The 22,860-nt window shown below is 37.0% G+C and overlaps 3 protein-coding genes and 1 long non-coding RNA gene across 8 annotated transcripts in view; 2 read left to right on the forward strand and 2 right to left on the reverse strand.

The window, feature by feature from the left end:
• The window catches only part of LOC116297059 (tachykinin-like peptides receptor 99D), a 46,497-nt gene extending 46,118 nt beyond the window's left edge, over positions 1-379 (forward strand). Inside the window, exon 9 of the transcript XR_004197189.2 lies at positions 281-379. The gene's annotated coding sequence lies outside the window, so the exon portion shown is untranslated. The remainder of the gene's footprint in view (positions 1-280) is intronic.
• Positions 1-7,067, reverse strand: part of LOC116297062 (tubulinyl-Tyr carboxypeptidase 1) — a 21,572-nt gene extending 14,505 nt beyond the window's left edge. Inside the window, exons 1-11 of one of the 2 annotated variants that reach the window (XM_031705209.2) lie at positions 6,562-7,067; positions 5,935-6,023; positions 5,426-5,482; positions 4,806-4,880; positions 4,335-4,412; positions 4,157-4,250; positions 3,514-3,559; positions 3,222-3,301; positions 2,815-2,898; positions 2,610-2,712; positions 416-1,364 (exon numbers count right to left, since the gene is read on the reverse strand). In XM_031705209.2, coding sequence (XP_031561069.2) covers positions 2,653-2,712; positions 2,815-2,898; positions 3,222-3,301; positions 3,514-3,559; positions 4,157-4,250; positions 4,335-4,412; positions 4,806-4,880; positions 5,426-5,482; positions 5,935-6,023; positions 6,562-6,795 — 897 coding nt within the window. In that variant the 5' untranslated portion in view covers positions 6,796-7,067 and the 3' untranslated portion in view covers positions 416-1,364; positions 2,610-2,652. Of the gene's footprint in view, positions 1-415; positions 1,365-2,609; positions 2,713-2,814; positions 2,899-3,221; positions 3,302-3,513; positions 3,560-4,156; positions 4,251-4,334; positions 4,413-4,805; positions 4,881-5,425; positions 5,483-5,934; positions 6,024-6,561 lie in introns of those variants that run through there. The other variant, XM_089024303.1, reaches the window with a different exon arrangement.
• Positions 4,828-7,664, forward strand: LOC148905052 (uncharacterized). The gene is made up of 3 exons (XR_016118742.1): positions 4,828-4,906; positions 5,561-5,622; positions 7,541-7,664. It is a non-coding gene; the product is annotated as an uncharacterized LOC148905052 (long non-coding RNA).
• Positions 7,443-21,178, reverse strand: LOC116297052 (uncharacterized). Of its 4 annotated transcripts, none has more exons than XM_031705192.2 (17): positions 20,971-21,178; positions 20,649-20,725; positions 20,367-20,477; positions 19,936-20,130; positions 19,155-19,347; positions 18,069-18,701; positions 17,337-17,380; positions 11,663-16,072; positions 11,327-11,448; positions 10,961-11,124; positions 10,639-10,742; positions 10,451-10,550; positions 10,113-10,194; positions 9,718-9,832; positions 9,287-9,397; positions 8,736-9,082; positions 7,443-8,211 (listed from the first exon to the last, which is right to left on the reverse strand). In XM_031705192.2, the coding sequence occupies exons 1-17, from the start codon at positions 21,089-21,091 to the stop codon at positions 8,061-8,063; spliced, it is 7,080 nt and encodes a 2,359-aa protein (XP_031561052.2). In that variant the 5' UTR covers positions 21,092-21,178; the 3' UTR covers positions 7,443-8,060. The 4 variants fall into 4 exon arrangements, with proteins under 4 accessions (XP_031561052.2, XP_031561051.2, XP_031561054.2 ...); XM_031705191.2 differs by having other exon boundaries at positions 17,277-17,380; XM_031705194.2 differs by having other exon boundaries at positions 17,148-17,380.
• Positions 21,179-22,860: the final 1,682 nt, after the last annotated feature.

Here is a 22,860-nt window from a genome sequence, read left to right on the forward strand (position 1 = left end):
TGGGTGTTTTGTACAGCTTCGACAAGGTTATAAATGATCAAAATTTAGGTGAAGCATTAAGACATGATATGATTGATTTTGATCTACTTTGTTTGATTAAACAGTGCCGGTTTACTTCCGGTTAAGATAGTATCTATCCTGATTTCCTCTCATTCAAACCTCCTAGCTTTTTCATGTTTTTTCCCCATCCATTTCATTAGTTTTAATTCATAATTCAACAATGTTTATTGAATCTCTTAAAATATTTATCATATTTTTTACCCTCTTTTTGTCATAACAGGACAGTTGAGCTATATGAATGAAGGAATCAGTGAGATGTAACATCCAGTTTATAAAATCTTGAGCAAGAGTTTTCCTTTAATTGGATGATGAAATGAGGGCCGTCAGTACAACAAGGACAAGGTCAACAAAAACATTGTGGTAAAAATTGGGAGATATTTATTAGATTAACCTTATTATAACCTATGAAATATTTTGTACGCGAAGGCATTAATATGAGTTGTTTGAAATAACTGAGGAGTTAAGAGGGTTAAAGGCGTGGCGTTTATCCTCTGGAAAAGTAGTTAACAATATTAGGATCACCCAAGGTCCATTTTTATCTGTAAGTCAGCTGTCCCCGGTCTAACATTAGCCCAGAGGTGGTTTTATTATTCGGCGAAATTGTTTGTTTTGGCGACATTTATAGAGTGGAAAAGAACAACCACAGGAATCCCAGAAAAAAGGGAAAAAACGCGGAGAAAATGTTTCCTTGATAGTCTGTTTTTGTTCTTGCCCGAAAAAAATCTTCTTATTAATATTCATGTAGGAAACAGAATTTTTTATTCGTCAAAAGAAAGAGTCAGAAAGGACTTTCAACTTTCAACGAATATTCGACCCGTCCTTTTTGATTTGGTAATCTAAATCTTTTTGTTTAGAAAGTTTTCCCAAAATATTTATTACTTTCTTAAGCAAAATAAAGGTGTTTTTAAAAAATACATCTCCTAGCTAATTCCATTCGTTTTTCGTTTTTCATCCTTTTACTGGAGTATTGTATACATTATTTCATTTTTGAATTTTAAAAAAATGTGAAGATAATATTTTATTTTACTCGATCAATGTCTGAGATCAAATAACAAACCATCTTGCAGCTAGCATCGTGGTGTATTATCATAACCACATCCCATTCAACATCCATTACCACCACATCTTGAGTTTCTACACTTTCCGCCTTCTAATTGTCCTTTAATGGATCTCTTGTTCACGGTTCTTCAACAACAAGACTCATGAATGGTCTTCGTTTTGTTTCGTTTGAGTAGCGACTTTCAGCTAATGTTGCATCTTTCTCTCTTCCATTTTTTATTTTCCAATATTCCATTTATTCTCAGCTGGACAACAAGAGTAAAATATTTGAATAAGGACTGATTTGTATTGTCGATGTTTTTAGATTCTAAAATGCTTTTATCGGATTAGCGTTAATGTAATTCAAGTAAAGCGCATTATTTTCATTCTACGTCGCAATCTCTTCACATCGTATTTATTGGTTAAAAATGACAATGTACCACAGATAAACTAAAAATTTAAAAAAACTTCACTCACACTTGGCTGGTTTGACGAAAAGGTGGGTGTAAAAAATACCAGTATCATCACCACATACGTTTCATATGAGTCGAAAGTGCCATTTGAGAGGCTTCCGTTTACAAGCATTCCAGGGAGTGATTCTTTGCTTTTTCATTGGCTTAGAGGGAATTAAAGCCATTTGAGTGTAGATCCCGAACACATACCACACGCGGACACACGTGAAATCCGTTCTACGATATACTTAACAAATACGCAATAGTTTGTCGTAGTGTGTCATCCGATTTACCACGCAATGCGTCACTACCTCTCAAGACTCACTACAAGCTGTCAAATAGTATAGCACCTTTACATTGCCATGACGTTAATTGTTGATATTCTTCCTAGTACTATCCCGGGAGAGTCAGGGAAAGTTATGCCACTTATCTGGGATATTTTAAAATGCTAACTACTAAAAGCCTAAGAAAGATTATTATATAGTGTTTGTATCGACAGAAGGAAGAACGCCAAACCTCTGTAATACGGACGCCCAAGGGATGGAAGAAGTGTTCGTATAACAGAGGTGTCCATACCAAGACTTTACTTTATATTAAGTAATATTTCAAAGCCGACAATGAGGACTGGACGGGATTTCAAGTCAAAGCAATTAGTTGGAACTAATCCAGTCCGATATTGGAGGCTTTGAAATGACTTCTCATCTCATTAATTATTCGACTTGGACTAACTGGAACAAAATTAATTCAGTCCTAGGACTGAATTAATTTTGTTCCAGTTACTCCAGACTGAATGCATTCCTTTCACAGCACTTTACCAGGTTTCAAGTAACATCATGTGACCCAAAAATAGCCCATTGATTGGCTGCTTTACTCATGAATTATTAATGAGTATGAGAATAATAAGTCAAACCTCTCTCATTCGGACACAAAAGTACATTTCAAAATGGTCGCTATTTTCTTGATAAATCAATCAACAATCAAATTTGTCAATCTTTTAGTCAATCAGCCAATCAGAAACCGAGAATCAAACAGTTATCATGAATACAATGATGTACTTACAATGAATAACCACACCCAGCGAGGGAGTACTGAACGCACTCTTTTATGATGACGTAGATAGATTGTCAAACTGTTTCCTAGGAGATGTCACATAATAATTTGCCTGCAAAAGAATTGGATAAATTATGAACGAAATAGACCATGATCCCCTAAAACGAATGCCATAATTAAGACAATCCTTTGATTGAGATGTCGTATAGCCTACCGCAAGTTTGATTTCACGAGAATATTTATCCAGCAACTTCTTCATGTCTGCTTGTCCCAGCTTATTGGGATTGAAGGCAATATACTGGAAAACAAAATTTATAAAATATAACATTTCTAGCACAATCTTGCAATACAAAACTCATAGTCAACTGCGCAAGACTAAAAGCATTTGATAATCATTCCACAAGATAAGGAGATAAAAGCAGCAAGAGCAGCCTTTATATAAACGGGGGTGGGGAGTGGGGGTGTACAATATCATTTTACGTTACCCTATAGCATTCTTTACATTGGGCGTAATATTTTCCCATTATATATATTAATACGCATCATTCCTTGAGTATCATTCCTTTGTTTAACGGTTGCACATGAGATTCTACCTAGTAGCTAGTTCTACCTAATACCTACCTTCCAGTAGATTTTCTCACAGCTGTGCAAATCATGAACTATGGGCAAACTAAGTTTGATTCTCTTGACTGAGTGATCATCTGGAAGAGATGTACCTGGAATTAGTATAATGGCACAGCTATGACGCATCGTACCAAAGTACAATGATTAAGGCCAGCATTTCTTTGAAGACGGCTGAGTAAGGGTCATTCTGTTTCCAATAATTCTCTCATCTACCCATCCCCCCCCCCCCCCCCCGCCCTTTCCATTAATAGCGCCCGCGTACCAATCCTCAAATGTAGTGCATACTTACATTTACCGTAGGAGGATATGAAATCGTTGATCAAATCAAGCAAAGACTGCAAATGAATGGGAATTAGCATATAGATCAGTATTGACTGCGTGATCATTCTCACTATTCTTATCTATGTTGCCGTTCTCTTAATTTTCTCTCGTGCTGACTCCAATCCCTGGTATTTATAGCTATTCTTACTATGCATGCAATAAAAATAAAAGGGATCTTGGGTCTAAAGTGGGTCATGATCAATCAAAGATACTTCTTTTTTATGCACTGTGTATACATTCAAACCATTCTTCGCGTCTAGATTCGAGTCCTCGAATATCCCTATCGTCATTACTACTAGCAGGAACTTGATCATCAGTACTGCAAAACAGTTGGCAGAGTCTGTATGGACCTTTTTAGTTTCGTATACAAATTGCCTATTCGAGATCACATGTCATTCCCTTGAGAATTGTTCTTTTATGACGAATATATTAAAATATTTACACATGAAAGAATCAACGCCAAAGAGTGACATCACATGGTCAGCTGAAATCTGCACAACGAACAACGAAGCTAAAAAAGGTCTATTTTCCTTTGGCACTAGCGATACAGGCCGCCGAGAGAAGAGAGAGAACTACAGAGAGGAGACTCTGCTCAAAGTAGTGGTCTTTACCTTGAATTCAAGAGGCTTGTACATCAGATCTTCTCTCCTACTAAGACCAAGGGCTCCATACTTACTATTGGCCACAACACCAAGAACGATATGACTAGAAAACATTCATCAAACAACAGGGAGTTAAGTCAACAGAAAGACATTGCTCTATAAGGCACAATGTAACAGGTTTACTTACCGGTAATATTGAGAAGAAAATTGACTCTTAAAACTAATTGTAAATCTTTGTAGTTCGGGAATGCTGCTTGTCAGATATCTGTAGAATGTCAAGGATTGCCTGTGTGCTATTATGAACCCTGATCGAAACCATCCTTGATGTGAAATAGAGGGTCAGGGGGGGCATGCCCTTGGGAGTAGATCAGCAACAGGCTTGAATTATGATGACAAACAAAAAGAACATTACATGCCTATTGGAACATTGATTTCTAATGCTGGCAGCCCCCCCCCCCCCCCCCCAAAGGCCAATCATGTGCCATGTGAGGAGAAAATGATGATGATGATATGATGATGACCCCCTTTCCCCTAAAACCATGACAAGGAGATTTCATTTTGTTCAGATAGAGACATTCATCCCAGAGACAGAACACATCCTACACTGCTCATTTCTGACTCAACAATTGAATAGGGTGCTGATGACTATGCAGGATACAAGGATGCTATAACAGCTTCAAGGCATTTGATTGGTAGAGATTCTCTGATGATTTCTCTTGCTGTATCCATCAGTCTGTAAATATTCAAGAAATTGTATAAGTAAGTGCAGCATGAGTACTTTTAGAGGTAGGGGTACTGAAGGAGTTTTGTGAAAATTTGAAGGGATTTTAATAGACCCTTTTCGAGTTCCAAATTACCGCTGTGTTTCTTGATTACATTTGCTCAGACTAAGCCTCGATCTTGTGAAGAATAATCATGTTTTCCAGTCAAAGTCCGTCAAGTTTCAAAGTGTTCGTATTGTTGAACTTGTGCATTCTTTACTTTACCGTTGGTATTTGCAAGTAATTAGACACTGATTTGAGGCTTAGCCTGAGCAAATGAGTCTGTAATCAAGAAGCACAGCAGTAATTTGGAACAAGAAAAGGGTCTATTCTGACCTACATTATACACATCTATCCATTTAGCTCTGACAAACCATAGGTTATTCTGAGGAGTTTTATTTGTTCATTGGCAGAAATGTTTTAGTGAATGTAACTCAAACAAAGAATCTCATTTTGAATAGGTGGTCTAAAATGGGAAATATTTTACGAAGCGATTGGGTGCTAACTAAGTACTTACCCTTTCAATGGCCTATTTTTTCTTATTTCAAATAACTGTGTCCCTGTATGGTTGTATCTGAATAATGTTAAAACAATAACTGCTTCATTTTAATAATTAGGAGTATTTTTATATATGATATTACTTGCATCACAGGGCACTTAGATCAGAAAGTGAATGTACCTATAGCACTCTGACAATCGCTGCACAATCACGTGGTAAGTTTATCAATATAACATGTCATACAAAATTTGCTTGAATTGATTTCCAGACATAAGGGACTGGACAATAATTTATGAAGGGGAGAAAGATTGGTAAAAATTCTCTTCGAGGCTCACCCCTTAAAGTGTTTATAATAAAGTTACCTACCACCTCCCCCTTCCCTTATGATTTTTCCCTCTCCCCCCCCCCCCCCCCCCCTTTCATAGATAATAATAGCCCTTCCCTTATTTACTTATACACTGGAGCTACTAAGATAGGATAACAAACTATATATAGATTTAGATACATATTATTAATATTTAGGATACTGTAAATGTATCAAATAATCCTGTATCGCTTTGAGTTTCTGTTTGACTGTCATTGATATTGTCAAAACAGGAGGAATGACCACAGGAACCTAGAGAAAAAAACTGTGCAATTAATATTATTGATGCTTAAATTCTAAAAAAAATAACCTTACAATTTTATTTTATCATTCATAAATCGTATCTGCCAGCAAAAGTTTTATATTCATAAAAAATGCCATATTTGTTGCTAATAATTAATAATAATTTAATATAATTTTGTCAGGTTTTGTGAAACAACTGCTGTGGCTGCTAATTATATGATCATCCTCATCCTCATGATCATAATCAACAACAACAGTGTCATCTTCATCATCACTATCATCATGGTTATCATCATCACTATCATTCAACACCACCACCACCATTTTTGTCATCACCATTATCAGCATCCTCACCATCAACATAGTCATTATCACCATTATCATCCCTCTAGCACATGTGCCATACCACTAGAATTCGCGTAATTTACAGATATTTTAGCTAAATGTAAGCTTAAATATAAAATTTTCTGTTGATATAGGTTAACTTAAATCAGCTGTGCTATAAATGAAAACATTATTTACTACATCTATGCAGATCTATGCATACCTTCTCAAGATTAGGACTTTCTCTAATTTGGTTAAATATTGGTAGTTTCTCAGGTTGTATTGTCTCAACATGGCGCCACATTCTCTCCCACGTTTTAGATGACATGGGCAGCCCATCTTTGTTCACGTAGAAGGAAACCCCGCCGCCATTTTCGGCATCTTCTTCTTGAAATGAAGCGTCCTTATCCTCTTCGTTTCCTAAACCTGTTTGAGTTGTAGTCCCTTGTTCACCCATAGAAATATGACTGATACAAAGCTACCGTAAACTATAAAATAATCTTAACTAAGTTATATTGGAAAAAATTCTAAAATTTGAAACGGAAGTTTACTCGAAATCTAATCATCGTTTTTGTCATGAAAAAGCGTAAATTTGCTGAAATTTTCTTAATGACAAAATTTGCTCACTACTTAAAATTACTTTAGGATGTAAAGCCATTAGTGTCGAGTAAAAACAGCCGTTAATTTAAACCATTTTCAAGACGTAAACATTAAAGAACCAGGGATAAATATTCCCTCGAGGGAAAATACCGATTGTTTAATGGCGTTACTAGGCAATAAGGTTTAACTACCGCTGACCAGCAACACATGTCCAGACGCGCAAATTTTGTTAACGAAATATCAAAACTTTTAAAGATAAAAATCTACCAAAAACGCAGTGTTGGCGGATTAAATAATAAAGAACAAACCTAGGCAACAACGGACGTTGATATAGAAACCGTGTGGGGGAATTCTTTCTCTCATTTTAGCGCAATTGTCCCGGATTTCAATACCATAATATTATACAAAATTCCTTCTGGTGTAACATTGGTCAGCACACCCCTTAAAAGAACCTGCATCCTATAACCTCTATTTTCCAGAAGTAATATATTTTAACACGAGATGTGTTTTTAAAATCGTATTTTATTAATCTTTTTTTAATATATTTATTTCCTCCCATTATAAATAACCCAATATTTTTTCTTTCATTTTTCTTTTCTCAGGTATGAAAGCGTAAATAAATGACTATAGCCCAGATGAAGCTTCAAGACCGAAAATGTCGGCCAAATATTTCAAGTTCATAAAGATTTTTTCTTGAGGATAAAATTTGTAAAAATGTCACTGTTGAATGTGAGCAACTTGAATTGCACATAAATTGATAAACTTCTCTCGAGTTACTTTGTTATCTTCAAAAGAGTGTAGACTTTCTGAGAACGAAAGATTGAAGAAGAGATTCTATTGAGTGAGGCTCACAAATCCCAAAGACGAGAACAGTCATTGATAGAAGAGGAATAACACTTGAAAACGAGAAGTAGAAAAAAGGGGTCCAAAGACCAACACGAGCAAAGAAACTTAGCACACTACGCTAGAAGAATGTGTTAAGAAGTTGTAAGTAGCATCATTTCTCTTGAGTTACAAATTTTAGAGCAATATTTTTCTGCTGTTACATGTAAGACCCTAATATTTTTTTCTTAACTTAGGCTAACATCTCTCTCCTAAATCTATTTTCCTAAGGGAATTGAGCTATCTAGCTTGTGATTGCGTCGGAGCGGTTTGAAAGAGAACGTTTCGTAACGATGATGGACCAGATGACGTGATAGAAGGTAAAGATTGAACGGGCGACATTGAGAGAAAAGGGTTACCACTTGTAGGTAATGGCTGCGTGGACGGTGGTCTGAAATGTGTAGTTAAAACAACTAGTTAGTAATCGGAAACAATACAAATATTTTAAACCCAATAGTGTCTTTGCTTCGAAGCGAGACGAACGGTGAGCTTGCAATGATAGAGACGTGAATAATTGCCCTATTTCACTATGACGTCACTGCTTGTTTATGTAGGGGATAGAATCGCCAAATCCAATAGAAAATTCAACAAAATTTGCTCCTAGCGAAACAGTTTAATCTAAAATGGCCTGGTTTTCAGATATAATATGTGTTAATATGTACTAAAAAATATTCTGAGCGTTTGCTGGCTATTCTACCTCTCTTCGTGGATTGATACGGGTTTTAGAACAATTTTCGGTGAATTTGCATTGATTTGACCCCCTCCGACGACCATGATCCTTTGCGTTTAAACAATAGATTGTTTTGATGTGACGTCATAGTGAAATAGGGCAATTGTCCAAGGTGTTAAAAAAGGTCTCTATCATTGCAAGCTCAAGATGGCGCAGGGAACTGAGAAGGGGACTAATAAACTAACCTTGTAGTAAACGAATTAACCATAGGCGGTCTGAGTGCAACACTGTTAGGCATTCGCGGAGCAGTCATTGGTGTTATAGGTGAAATACCCGATACAGGAGTTCCCAACTGTGACGGGGTAGCACCCGTTGTCATAGCAACACCTGAAGGGGTAGGAGGTTTACTGGGAAGAGGCGTGGAGGTTGCTAATGGTTGTCTTCTACCCGTGGGTGGTTGGGCCAATGGGGTTGGCTTAGCCGTCAGCCCTGTCAGGAGTGGGTTAGTGGTGTTGCCTGGTCTTCCTGGTAATGGTGTACCAGTGGCGTCCGACTCGTGTTGCAGGAAGTTTACGAACAGTTCCGTGAATGACTATACAAAATGAGAGAAAAGAATAATAGTAAAGGTCTGAGAGAACATCTAAAATAGAAAAACTAAAAAAGAGAGCATAAATATTGCTTTCTTGCTGCGCGCAAGTTTCGAAGGCGTGCTGAAGTGGAATGCAGAGGCGGAATTAGTAACGCATTTGCACATATTTACGGATACTTTTTCAAAAATAACCAATATTCAACCCACCTTGTCTGTAACCTTTGGAATGTTCTTGGCTGTCGGTGTGGGTGGTCCTCCAAATGGAAGGAAAGAGGACATCCATCCACCCTGACTTGGAGGAGCTGAGCCGGTACCAATCTAAAACAAAACATCCCAAAATGTATCAAGCTGTCTAGTTCGTTTTTTTTTTTTTTTTTTGAAGTTCAAAGGAAGACTGTCCCGACCTTTTGCTGCCGATATGGGAGATATTTCTGAAACTTTCACATCCTAAACGCAGCCCCAAAAAATGTATTCGGCGCGAGACGGGTTCCCTGAGTTAAGTTTCAGCTCGGAAGGGCGGTTCCCAAATTGGAAGGGCGGTTCCCGAATTTGAATAAGTATCAGAGGTTTTGATAAAAACAATTGACAAAGGTTAGAAACCTTCTTGTCACAAGATTCAGAGTAGGGTTTTTACATACCTTCATCATTTCCTCCGGCGTGAATCCTAACAGTCCACCAATAACGTGTACGACATCTGCTCTTTTGCTTTCAGGAGTGTTGAAGTAGCCATGCAAGAGATTCTTCAACAACGTCCTGTCGGTAAATAACATGAATTTCTTTTACACAATAGATATAAATAAGAATTATATAGAAACGAAGCAATCAAATTAATAAGATTAAATCTCAACTCCTCGCCGCAAGAGTGACACATATCACTTAGCATAGCATGCCCTACACATATACTGGTCGCTATGGCTACCAGTACCCTTATTTTACAACCTTCACTCTCCCTAAGGGGGTCTTCTTTGCCGATATGACTATTCTTGAGTCATAAAATGTCAGACGAAAAAGATTTGAGAGAGAGAGAACTTACTTATCCACTTTGTTGTCATTGGTGTTGTTTATGTCTCGGATGACATTATGGCTTACTCGAAGGTCTTCCTCAAGCTTTGCAACTAAAAAAAAACAATAAACGTAATCAACAGATGCAAGGGTAAGGTTTACAAGGTATAACAATAACTAAGGATGGACGATTTAGGATTTTGAGTTGGGAGATTACTATGGAAACAAATGACGTGTGTGCAGAAGATGCAAGATTTTAGTAGTCCCGCAGGTGTTATCCAAGCTCTCGGAGTGGCAGTACTAAGGGGACGTGGAGGTATATGGGTACCCGGTAAATCTCTATAATAACATAAATCTGTGATGACATACCGGAAGCCCTATAATGAGCTATCTCTTCATCTCTAGTTGCTACCTCTTGCTTCAATCTGCCAAGTTCTTGAACAATTTTGGCAGCATTCTGCAACTGCGCCTTTAAAATTACGAGAACAAATATATATGTTTTTTGTCAGGGCCTGTTAATCAAACATACAAACGAGAATGACTTTCTTTGGTTTTACCTTCAGTTCATTTTCTCGTTGCTGCATCTGCAAGACGTCAGCACGAGCTGCGTTGATTTGCTGCTGAGCTTGTTCTTGTACTGCTGTTAACTGACTTTCTTTTTCTACAAACAAAATAAGAGGAATTTCATCGATAATCATCCATCCATAGAGTCATTCTACTTTTTCAATATCTGGGTTAAACAAGAAAACCGAGAAAATACTTAGATCTAATCAAGAAAGAGTACTGCTTTTGTTCCCTCCACAAATTTATGGATACCCTGAAACAAACTCTGCTGATCTCCCTGGCGCTTATCGTTGTTGTGACGTGCAGGTGTCTTACCTCTTTGGAACTGCTCCAACACCATCTGTAAATTATCAAGTGATGTCGCGTACTGTTGGACCTGCTCTTGGGCAGCGGCTTGCTGCATGACTGCTTCATCTCTTTGACTAGCTACAGAATGGAGCTGTTCCTGAAGGCTCTCTAGCTGTTGCCAAGACTGCCGACTATAAAGATAACACAAACAAACAAGAATAAAGAAGTTGCACTACTTGCTGGGGTTGAAACAAAATGGTTGCCAATGCATAACGGTGGTGCGTAACGTAAATACAGATAGAAACAGAATAGAGCACAGATAGCATTGTTAAGGATTTCTTCGTAGACGGAGACTTATTTTACTGCAACAAGCAGTACAAGAGGAATACATACCTTCTATCCTGCATGCAGTGAGAGCTTGATAGCAGCTGTTCTTCTGCTTGGGCTAATTTCATTCTCAAACTCTTCTCACGTTCTTTAGCTTCCATGGCCTCTCTGGTGTAACTTTCCTCGACCTAAAAGTTAGTTACAAACAGTCTTAGCATATCAAAAATAACCTCAGGTTGACTTCATTTTCATCCTTGTATTTTCCGGCGATCCCAGGCTCCTCATTCTTACTGCGCATGCTCAATGAAATATTTTTAAAGCATGCACAGCAACAAAGACAGGTCTCAGGGGTCGAGAGTGCATCTAGCGCTGTTGTCTAAAGTGGGTCGCTGTAGTTCATACCTGTAAAAGATGTTCTCGTAGTCTCTGCAACTCTCTACTCGACTTGGCCTCAGTTTCTTTTTGCCCTCCACACGCTTTAGTCAAATCATTTTGCAGAAGAGCAACCCTTTGCTTAAGAGTATCGCTCTCCTTATTCAACTCGTCCTTTTCCCTAGATAACTCGTTTATCCTGTTGTCCTTTTCCTGTAAAACCTGTTTGTATTGCTCACTATTGGCGTGGAGTTTTGCCGCGTTGGATTTTTCTTCCGCTAACAGACTCGACAGGCGGTTGTTTTCTGAAGTTAATTTTTCAATTTGAATAGCATTTCTTTCCTTTTCAGTTTTTAGCCTTTCTAATTCTTTTTCCATTCGTTCCTTTTCTCGTATTAATCGCTCGGAATCCTGACTTTTAGATTTGTCTTTGTCGCTCACGAGTTTTGTAAGATTAATAACTTGGCTTTGCAAGTCAGCAACTATACTTTCTTTTTCCTGTAGTACATCATCCTTCTCGTTCTGTAAGCTCATGATTCTGTCATTAAGTAGTTCCTTTTCTCTTAATATTTCTTCTAATCCATAGTCTCTTGATCCTGGAGCTTGTGTAAGGACATTTAGATTCGCTATTTGTGCTTTAAGAGCTCGGATTTCATTATCCTTTTCCCGTAACAAATTGTTTCTCTGGTTGATAACTCGTTGCACAACTCCATTAAAGTTCTTGTCGATATCTTCAAACCCTTGTTCAGATATACTGAACTCACAATCTCCTAACGAATTAAAAGCCTTTATAAGTTTATTTTTCAGTTCTGTGATTTCCTTACTCGAAGTTTCCTGTAAGTCTTGTTTCTCAATTCGTAGACTCTCAAGTTCGAACAATATTGATTCCTTAGCGTTGGAATGACTTTCTTCAATCATCTTTAGTTCCTTCCTACTCGAACTCAGTGTTTCATTCAATGCCTTAACTTCTGCTTCTAAAGCTTCTATTCGATTGTCCTTACTTTCTAATAACGAAGATCTTTCTTTAAGTTCACTAAGGTTATTTGTCAAATTTTCGCCTTTTAGTCGAAGGTCTTGTATTTCATTTTGAAGGTTTTCATTTTGCTCGAGCTTTTCTCTGAGATTTCGATTGGAATTTGACAGCTGACTTTTCAGTGCAGCTATTTGTCGATCTCTCAGTTCAACGTCACTTCTAGAGGCGCCTGTTTGAGTGACATTTGATTCGCTTTTTTGTAGTACTTCCTTTAGAAGGGGAGGTGGACTGGAATAGACCTGCGCTGTTGGTGATAAAGGAACTGTTGCATCAGCAAGAGCAACAATCTGACGATCCTTTTCACTGAGTAGTGTAAGCAACCTCTCTTGCTCTCGTTTGAGTTCATTGACATGATGTGTGAACTCGTTCTGCAACCGGTTTATCTCATCATGTTTCGCCTTTTCCTTTTCTTCTATTAGTTTCCCCATGTGGTCGTTTCTTTCTCTCATCTTTGCAATTTCATTTCCTTGTGATTCGTTGAGCGCAAGAAGTCGACTGTGTTCGCTCTGAAGTACCACGGAAGCCTGGGATTTGCCGCTCATTTTTTCTTGTAACACCTCAAGCCTGTCATTAGCAAGCAACAATTCCTCGTCCTTTTGCTCGACTTCTGCCATCAAGCGGTTTGTCTCTTCTGTCAAATGTGTTATCTGTTGTATATAATGATCCAAGGCTTCATTACTGGTTTGGTCTGTTTGATTGACAGCAGCAATCAACGAAGCTTCTTTTTGTTTCATTGCTTCTATTTCTTGTTCTTTCTCTCGAATCAAACGAAGCATTCGAGAAACTTGATTCTGAGTCTCTTGTTCTGGACTTTGGGTTCCACTCTGAAACAGCATTTCTTTTTCTTTGAGATTTTTAGTCATTCTCGTCACATCTAGCCTAATGAGATCGTTCTCTGCTCCCTTTTCTCTTAAATCAAGCTTCAAAGTATCTATAGCACTGTCTTTTTCCTCTAATAGTCTCTCTATGTCTTCCTTCTTCTTCTTGAGGGAAGATATTTGATGCTCTAAATCTCGCCTCACAGCAACATTACTACCGACCAACTCGTTCAGTTTATCCATCTCCAAATCCAGGTGCTCCACTTCAACTCTTTTCTCTTTTAACTCCGCTTCAAGATGACTCAACGCCATATTCTTTTCGTCTAAAGAAGTACTTAGCCTCTCATTATCTGCTGAGAGACAAGAAATTCTTTCCTCCAGGGATTTTTTACTCAATTCTCTGTCACGAGCTTGTCTTTTAAGCTGGTCAACTTCAAAAAGTAAGTGCGAGACTTCTGCAGCTTCTTGCTCTTTGGTATGTAGCTTGTCTTGATATTCCTGTACTACCAGGCTTAAATCTTCCTTTTCAGCAGCAAAGCTTTTAGATTCCTCGGACAACGACTTAACAAGTTGTTCCTTACTCTCCAATAAAGCTAAAAGATTCTCCTTTTCTTGTCTTAGGTCCCGTAGAAGTGTCTCACTCTCTCGTACATGCTCAGACAGGCTGGTATTCTGTAGGCTAAGATCCTCGAAAGATTGATGCTTTTCCTGGAATGAAATCATCAGTTCTTCGTTTGCTTGCTTGTATTTCTCACATTCTTTTCTCTTTTCTTCGAATATTTGTACCATTCCTTCTTGTTCGTGTCCAAGGGATTCAAAGGCCTGGCGTTCCTCTTGAAACGAGTTCATCAATTCTTCATTTGATTTTTCATACCTCTCGCATTCCTTCCGTTTCTTTTCTAGCATTTTCTCAAACTCTTCTTGTTTGAGATTGAGTTCTTCGATCTCTTTCTGCTTTTCTTGGAAAGACTCCATCAATTCTTCATTCGAATTTTGATATTTTTCACACTCTTTCTGTTTTTCTTCGAGAAGTCTCTCCATCTCTTGTTGTTTCACAATGATATCTTCAATCTCTTTCTCCCTTTCCTCATTAAAATTCATTGGTTCCTCATTCGTTTTTTGATATTTCTCGCATTCTATTTTCTTCTCTTCAAGCATTTGTACAACCTCTTCTTGCTTCTGGATCACATCTTCATGTTCTTTCTGCTTTTCTTGAAAAGATTCTATCAGTTCCTCATTGGATTTCCTGTACTTATCTCTCTCTTTCTTCATCTCTTCAGGCTTATCATGGAGCATCTGATAGTCATCTTCTTTAGACACGGGAACATCAAAGGTCAGCAATTCAAGTCTATCCCGATAGTCATTGATCATTGTCATCATACCACGTTTTTCTTTCTCAAAGTTTCTTACTTCATAACATTTTTCTTTCAGCTGGGCGCTTATTAACTCAACTTCAGTAGATTTAGCTTCTATCTGGTGGATTAGATCGTTGGTTTGCTCTCGTAGAATAGAATTATCTCCTTCTAATTCTTCAATCATTTTCTTAGCGTTCTGGTATTTCTCTTCAAGCATGGATTTCTCCTCTAGACTTATGCTTACTATAGATTCATTAGCTTGTCGTTCTTCAGATTCCCTAAGCGCTTTTCTCGTACGAATGACCCATTCCTTCAAATGTAACCTTAATACATCATTCTTTTCGAGTTCGTTGTCAAAAGCAATTGTATCCTCTTTCCTAATGATCCCAGATTCCACTAACTCGTCTTCAAATCCCCTCTGAGACTTCATCAAGTCGTTCTTTTCTCGAATCAACTTCTCTCTTTCTTCTTGTAGTGATTGCAGTTCCTCTGCACCTTTAGTTGTCTTCATTGACGAGTTTTCTTCGACTTTTTTCATGTCCTCACGTAGCTCCTTGATCTGTGTTCTCAAGTTGATAACCACTTGTTCTAAAGTACTCTTATCATTCTCTAGGTCAGATCTAATATATTCTAAATCTTCTATATTCGAGCGGTACTCCTCGAGTTCTTGTTTCAGTTGTTCTATGACGAGTTCTTGGTCATCATCAACTTCTTTTTCTAATGTAGAACCTCTCAGTGAGTTCTGCTCCTCATTCAAGGGTATACTCTCCATAGACTCGACCTCTGCTTCAGTCACACTATCAGAAAAGTCAAGTCCCTTTCCTTCACCAAAATAATAATCACTTGAGTCGAGTTTAGCAGGCTTGCCTTCTTTTACACGAAGCTTTTCCTTCAACTCTTGCACTTTGTTTTGTAGCCCAACAATGGTAGATTCTAAAACAGCTTTTTCTGCTTGTAACGACACTACGAAGTCGTTGCCTTCGTCTAGAGAATCGTTGTTTGTTTGGCAACCTATTTCTGAAATAAGCTCTTTAGTTTCTTGGACAATTTGCTCGTTATCTGCTCGTAGATCGTCCACTAGGCTCTCTTGTTCGTCAATCTGTGTTCTCAGCTCGGAAGATCTTGCTATGAACTGCTCTTTCTCTTGATGGATTTTCTCTCGGCGTTTGGTATTTTTGTCGCTTAGTTTTGCTTTTACATCGGCGACCTGTTGTCGAATGGATTGACTGTTGGCCTGCAAGAAGAACAAAGTAATGATGAATAACATATATCTAATAATATATCTAAATGAAAGTAAATAAGTGGACGCAGAAGAGGAAAGAAAAAATAATAAGCAAAATGTTAATATCAGAAAGCAGTCTAAGCAAAGAAAAACGCTTAGGAAGAAAGCGGAAAAGAGAAAAGAATTTGATAAATTACGATAAATGTTAATCGAATTAAAGATTTGCCATTTCTCTTCGTAATTTAGCAAGCAAGAATACAAGAGTCGCCATACACAGACACTAACTATGGAACATCAACATCTGAAGACGCGGATTTTGGAGCCGAAAAATGTTCTCAAATCACGAATCAAAGTTCCAGGAATATGAGCAGGTATGTTTTGGTTTTGTTAATCTTTCTAGGCTAGTGTGTGTGCGCGTATGTTACGAATGGATATTAAAACTGGACCAAAAGAAAACAAGAAGAACGAACTGCAACACACTACAAGGTCTTGTCACATGCGTGCTCAGCTACTCAACTTTATATGTTAACTTTTTTAACCAAAAATATAATTTATTCTACGTTTTGAAGAGTTACTGTAAAGTTTAGACGCGTTTGCCACATCATAATAAGTTCACTTTATACTCGTAGTCTCGACATGCTAAATTAAAAAAATTATCATGCACAAACATTTCCCTATATGAAAAAAAAACTAAAAATAAGGCAAAGTTGAAGAATTTAGTAGAAGCTTTAAGCAATTTTTACTTAGTTTTAAGCAATAGCATTAATATAAATTACTGAACCAGTGCATTTTCAAGTTTGGGAATAAAGAGTTCAGTAGATGCGAGAGTTGAGTTATGCCAAGCTAGAGAAAGTTGAACATAAATTAATCTTTAAAGAAAAAACATGCTGTTTAAAAATAATTGGAAGTGAAGGAATGTGAAATTTTTTTTAAAAATCCTTAAAAAGTAGTTTTTTAAAGTGCTTTGGTTTAAGTTTTAGAAGTTCAGAAAAAGAAGTTAAGCTGAGAGCAGAGATGAGAAGTTCAATTTACAAAAGTTTAGGCTTTTGGTTCGAACTGAGCAACATTGAAGCAGCGAGTGTCTTACAATATTGTTTTTAAGCTCAGCTACGCGTTCCTTGTCAGCAAACAAACTGAGCAGAAGCTGGCATGCAGCAAATGCCAATTCTTCTTGTTTCCTTTCAGCCAGTGCTGAGATATTAGAAGTATTCATTACATGTCTGGCTTGTAACTGTGCCAAAAGTCTCTGATTGCTTGAGTGTAAATCATGTCTGACCTTCTGATATAACTGCTGTGTTGCTACGTAGCGATCCCACAGAGCTGTGAAAGAAGAAAAAGAATAGAGTGTTGGTGTAATTATCACCATTTTTAGTTTAAAACTGAAAAAACCAAAACTTATGCTGACTGTTAACTCTCTCTTTCCCTCTTTTTTTTTTCTTTTTTTAGTTTGTCTTTTCTTTTCTGTACATGTTATATCTCTCTTGCCTTGTTTTTCACCATCTCTATCAAGAAAGGTTCAGCATTCTAATGTTTGAGCAGACACTTAACAAAACTTCACCTTAGTCCATAGAAATGACAACCATTCCTATTCTCTACTTTTACATTCCCATAATCCCTTGCATCTTTGGGGGGTAACCAATCAAAAAACTGTCCCAAATTGAAAAGTTTCTTTATTTAATTTATACTATACCTTCTTTTATCTGCACAATACTGATTATCAGTTTATTCCAAGTTATTTTTGCGTGTACAGATCATCAAGAGTTTTGGTCTTACAGAAAACGAATTGACTTACGAAAAAATGCTTAAAATTTACCTTAAACGTCTTCAAGCTTCTATCTTTTTCTGTTTTTTACTTCTTCATTTTATTTTTGGATACCAAACAAGGTATTGTCAACATTGTCTGATCAGCCTACAGCAAAATAAGTGGGTTTTTACCCTCTGGTTACCCCCCAAAGAGGCAAAGTATTATGGGGATGTGAAAGTAGAGAATAAGAATGAAAATCCTTACCACCAATAATAGTCTTGAGATGGATTATTTCATCCTTAGCATCCCCCTTGACAAGGCAAACCTTTCTCAAGCTTTCAATCTCAACTCTCTGTTCCTCTTGATTTCCCTGTGAATACTCCAGCTCCTCCATTAGCTCCAACGTAGAAGAACTCAACATCTCTAGCTCTTTTTTCACTTCACTAAGAGAACTACGAAGCTTGTTCTCCTGAGATTTCAGTTCATTTTTCTCTTCCCTGATGGATGAAATTTCATCTTCCCGTTCATTTAGTTGCTCTTTTAGGATGTTTATTTCATTTGATAGTGAAGCCAGAGCATTTTCTTTTTCAACAAGCTGTGCATGTAGATCTTGGATATCTGTGCTCCTTTCTTTGTGTTTATTTGATTCTGTCTCCCGTTTTTCCATCTCAGCCAACTGTTCTTGTGTTTCACTCTGCTTGCTTGTACTTTCTTCTAGGTTTTTCCTCATGTTTTCAAATTCAGTCTCATTTAGTTTGAATGATTCAGCTGCTTTATCAAGCTGCTGACGAAGGTTGGTGATAGTATCATGGGCCAACTCCAGCTCTTCTTTCAAAGCAGCAACATCATCACCTGTACTGCTTGAAGATGATTTCATGCCTTCAAGATTGTCCACTTCTGAACAAGTAAAACAAAGAAAACATCAATATATTTGCTGATATGTAATCAAATCATACTGTTAATAGTCTCTCCTTTTCTTGGTTTTAAATATGTTTTCTGAAATTTCTTGGCCTACTGAAGAAGAGAGTAAAAGCATAACGAAACCATGAATATTGGTATCTTTTTCTTGGCTGTCATGATATTGCTTCTTGATAAAATATGTATTTACAAGGATAGAAAGATGTCTCTAAAAAAGGTTTTCAAAATAAAACGTTTTCGACTGTGAAAGTCATCTTCAGTATACTTTTTAGCTGTAATATCAGAAATGGTTGCTTATTGTTGTACATGTATTTGGTCCTCACTGGACCAAGCATTGTCACATATTACAGCACTTCATTGATGTGCTTGAGACTCTTTTGATACTTGTATGATCATGTAAAAGAGAGATAAAATGTACTTATCCTATGTTACCTTCTAGTATCTTGAGCTCATGCTGTAAATCCTCCATCTTTCTCAGGTAACCTTGCTTCTCTTCCTCCCATTTTTGCATCTCTAGCTTGTGCTTCTTGTTCAGGTTGGCAATCTTCTGGGAGTAAGTGCTTTGAAGAGTAGATAATTCATGCTGATACTGGTCAATCTCTCTGTGCAACTTATCCTGACTGTCCTAAGAGAGATTGATTTTATTGTAAATCAAATATGATCTAGGAAAGCAAACCACTGGCTTATAGATGGAACTGAAATTATCATACGTCATGATATGGAGCTTCATTGCCGAGTCTCTATAGCCAGGGGCTAGTGTTTATGTATACAACACATTCTACACCCACTACAAATACAATTACTTTCAATATTTATAAAATCAATATTGATATATCATTTTCACTGAGCATCAGTTATGAATGAGATCCCAGAATCACTGTCCATACAGGTAGATTGTCGTTACAGTACTGACAATGATTTTGAGAGCCTATTCTAAACCATAGCCATGTTACTATAAATGAACTGAGGGGTCAGAAGTGGAAGCTGATTGTGCCTCTGCCACGCCATATACCATTCCCCTCAGAACAATGGTTACCATAAGAACAGGTGCCATAATAATAATTGTAATATGATAATATGAGTAAATGCAACTTTGTTCCAAAATGAAAGTTTATATGATACATGAACCCAAGGTTTGACAAGGGGATACAGGGAATAGAGTGTAGTTGGTAAGGTATTACCAAGTGTCTGTTACTATTGCGGTGATTCTAACCTGTGAGCTTGATAGAGTTTTCCAGTGATGACACTCTGTCTGAAGCCTAACAATATCCTTTTTCAGTTTCTTGATTTCTACATGTTCATCCATGCTGTCTGTTGAGTCGTGTCTTGTTCTGTTCCATGATGTTTCCTGGCTACCATCATCATGTTTATGACTGTCAATCTCTTCTTTTAGTTTCTTCATTTCTTGCTAAATGTGACAAACATAAAAATCCTTATCAAGTACAAACGAGTTACAAAATATAGATATAGAATATGTGATTGACATCATACAGGCTATATCACAGATCCACCACACTGGGTCGCATGTAATGCAGTCTGTGATGGATACCACACTTCCAATAGGGTATTTGTATGTTGGTTGATGGCTCACCTGACCTATATACGATATCTAATAGTTCATATTCTGCATTTGTCTTACAGTACCTCCTTCTGGTCTAGCTTTGCCCTGTAATCTCTGGCAACATGTCTTGCCTGTAAGTCAGAAGCCTCTGCTCTCTCCTGCAATTCCTCATTTATTTTCGTTATTTTTTCATACTAAAACACAAATTAAAAACAGAATAGTTTAATTATCAAGCGTATTGACAATAGGAATATCAATAATTACAAGCTACATACATTAATCTTGTCATTAACAAATCAATGTTTAATCAAGTATAAATACGTGTGTTTAAATTAAACACAGCTACACAGCTGTGTTTTACTCACCTCAAGCTTCTGCTTCTCTACCACGATTTCAAGCTCCTTAATTCGTTGTTTTGCAATATCTAATTCAGCTGAAGGATCTACAATAGATAAAAAATATTATTCCTGTAGGTAATCGAGCTTCTTGAATGCAATTTATTTACGTTTGAGATCAAAATGAATGAAAATCAAGTGATCTACTTTAGAAAAAAATATAATATCTTATCGATCTTCAAGGAGGGTCATCTATTACTATCTCGGTGTTAAAGAGGTTTAAATCATGCTTAAATGGTACTAATATTAGGATTTCTATGCACCATACAAGTAATAACTATAAAGTGTTTACCTGCTACTTCCTCGGTACCTTCAGTCAGCATTTCACGAGTAAAATTCGAAATCTGACCAGTTATATTGGTAAGAGAGGACAAGCTGTCCGAGATATTCAAGTTAGGGGTTAACCAAGACATTTTAGGCTCCTATTTTAGTCTAAATATTAGTTAAATATAGAAAGAAAGAAGTCCATTTTGAAGAAGTTGAGAGAGAATGACCGTGGATGATGTGGCAAGCAGATACTACAACACTTCTGATTGGTTGATTTATCCGCCATCTTGATTTTAAATTAGCATAGCATGAAGAACCGTCATTTTGGGGCTCTAATGTGATGCAATATAAAGTACCTTGTGACCCAGTCTCTTTAAGCTGAATCGCTTGATGTTTCTCTGAATATTTTGAATCGATTTGAATTTGTTTTGTTTTTTTTAAATTGAGAAATCCTTGAAAATAAAATAAAAAATTGTGCGAACGTATAGGATAAGAATGTACATGAAATGGATTGGACGAACGTAGTAGAGATGGATTGGATGAACGTAAAGGAATACGAATGTATATATAATGGATTGGACGAACGTAGTAGAGATGGATTGGATGAACGTATAGGAATACGAATGTACATGAAATGGATTGGATGAACATAGTAGAGATGGATTGGATGAACGTATAGGAATACGAATGTACATGAAATGGATTGGATGAACATAGTAGAGATGGATTGGATGAACGTATAGGAATACGAATGTACATGAAATGGATTGGATGAACATAGTAGAGATGGATTGGATGAACTTATAGGAATACGAATGTACATGAAATGGATTGGATGATAGTAGAGATGGAATGGATGAACGTATAGGAATAAGAATGTACCTGAGATACTTAGCTTACCTGAGATACTTGAAATGGATTGGATTAACCGATATTCCTATATGCGCTCATCAGTTATGAAGATGGTTACAATTTAATTCTTATTAGCTAGATTACACATATTGTTCAATAGCATATGTTCTGTCAATCTCCTTAGTTAGCGCCAGATTTTACCTCCAAAAGTTCAAATAGAACCCAAACCCTTATGGGAGGGGAAGGTGTAAGTGATGGCCGCGGCATGCAAATGCTTGCTTCATGGTCGATACTTATAATGCTCTCAAAACCATTACTTTTTTGCAACAAAAACCAAACAAATTCCACCAATGATACCCATTTAACTTGCTCTTTCAGAATTTAGTAGTTTTAATGTTAAAATCCAAAATTGTGGAAAATCAGAATCTGGATTTACTCCTTGGATTGGACTTTTTCTTGGTGGAGTGTGGGATCGAGATAAAAAATTACTTTAGTATTTTAATCTAAATTCAATGTTAAAAATTTAACGTTATCTAAAGGATGGCTTTGATGCAGTTATTTATATAAATTATTGAAAAATACGGCTTTTATGAGAAGGAAACGGTTAAGAGTATACTGCGGGAATCTGTTAATTTATTTCACTTATTTTGCCATTTCTTTTCATCTTTATCAATGCAAAAATCGAAAAAGGCGATCGCAATTCCCACACTTGTGGTCAATCCAGATCATATGCTAAAACAAAAAGAAAATGTGCCATGAATACCGCGAAGTGTGAAATGAAAGTTCTATTATATTCTGTACAATGGCAACGCTTCAATATCATTCGATTGAAAACAGATAAGGTGAGCTAGTAGTAATATTTATGCGTATTCAAAAAATATATACATGCATATGTATGAGTTTGTTATAGACTATTCAATTTAATTAGGCTGACAGTGGTGCGATGAAGGTCCAATACCACATGGAGCCCAATCCTTTTCTACAATTGTCCTGATTCAGCTTAGAAAGCAGATGATTATATTGTAGACTGTGGACTGGATTCTCTACTCTTTCTCCAGTTTAG

The sequence above is a fragment of the Actinia tenebrosa genome, unplaced genomic scaffold (assembly GCF_029948245.1).
Source record: "Actinia tenebrosa isolate PJP-AT-01 unplaced genomic scaffold, QUT_ActTen_1.0 PGA_scaffold8__29_contigs__length_14323225, whole genome shotgun sequence".
Classification (NCBI taxonomy): domain Eukaryota; kingdom Metazoa; phylum Cnidaria; class Anthozoa; order Actiniaria; family Actiniidae; genus Actinia; species Actinia tenebrosa.

Coding starts and splice junctions, on each gene's coding strand:
- LOC116297052 (XM_031705194.2), bottom strand. CDS start 21,091: ATGTCTTGGTTAACCCCTAACTTGAATATCTCGGACAGCTTGTCCTCT. Junction 18,702..19,154: donor TGAGCTCAAGATACTAGAAG/GTAACATAGGAT, acceptor TTACTTGTTCAG/AAGTGGACAATCTTGAAGGC. Junction 10,551..10,638: donor AACGAGAAAATGAACTGAAG/GTAAAACCAAAG, acceptor GTAATTTTAAAG/GCGCAGTTGCAGAATGCTGC.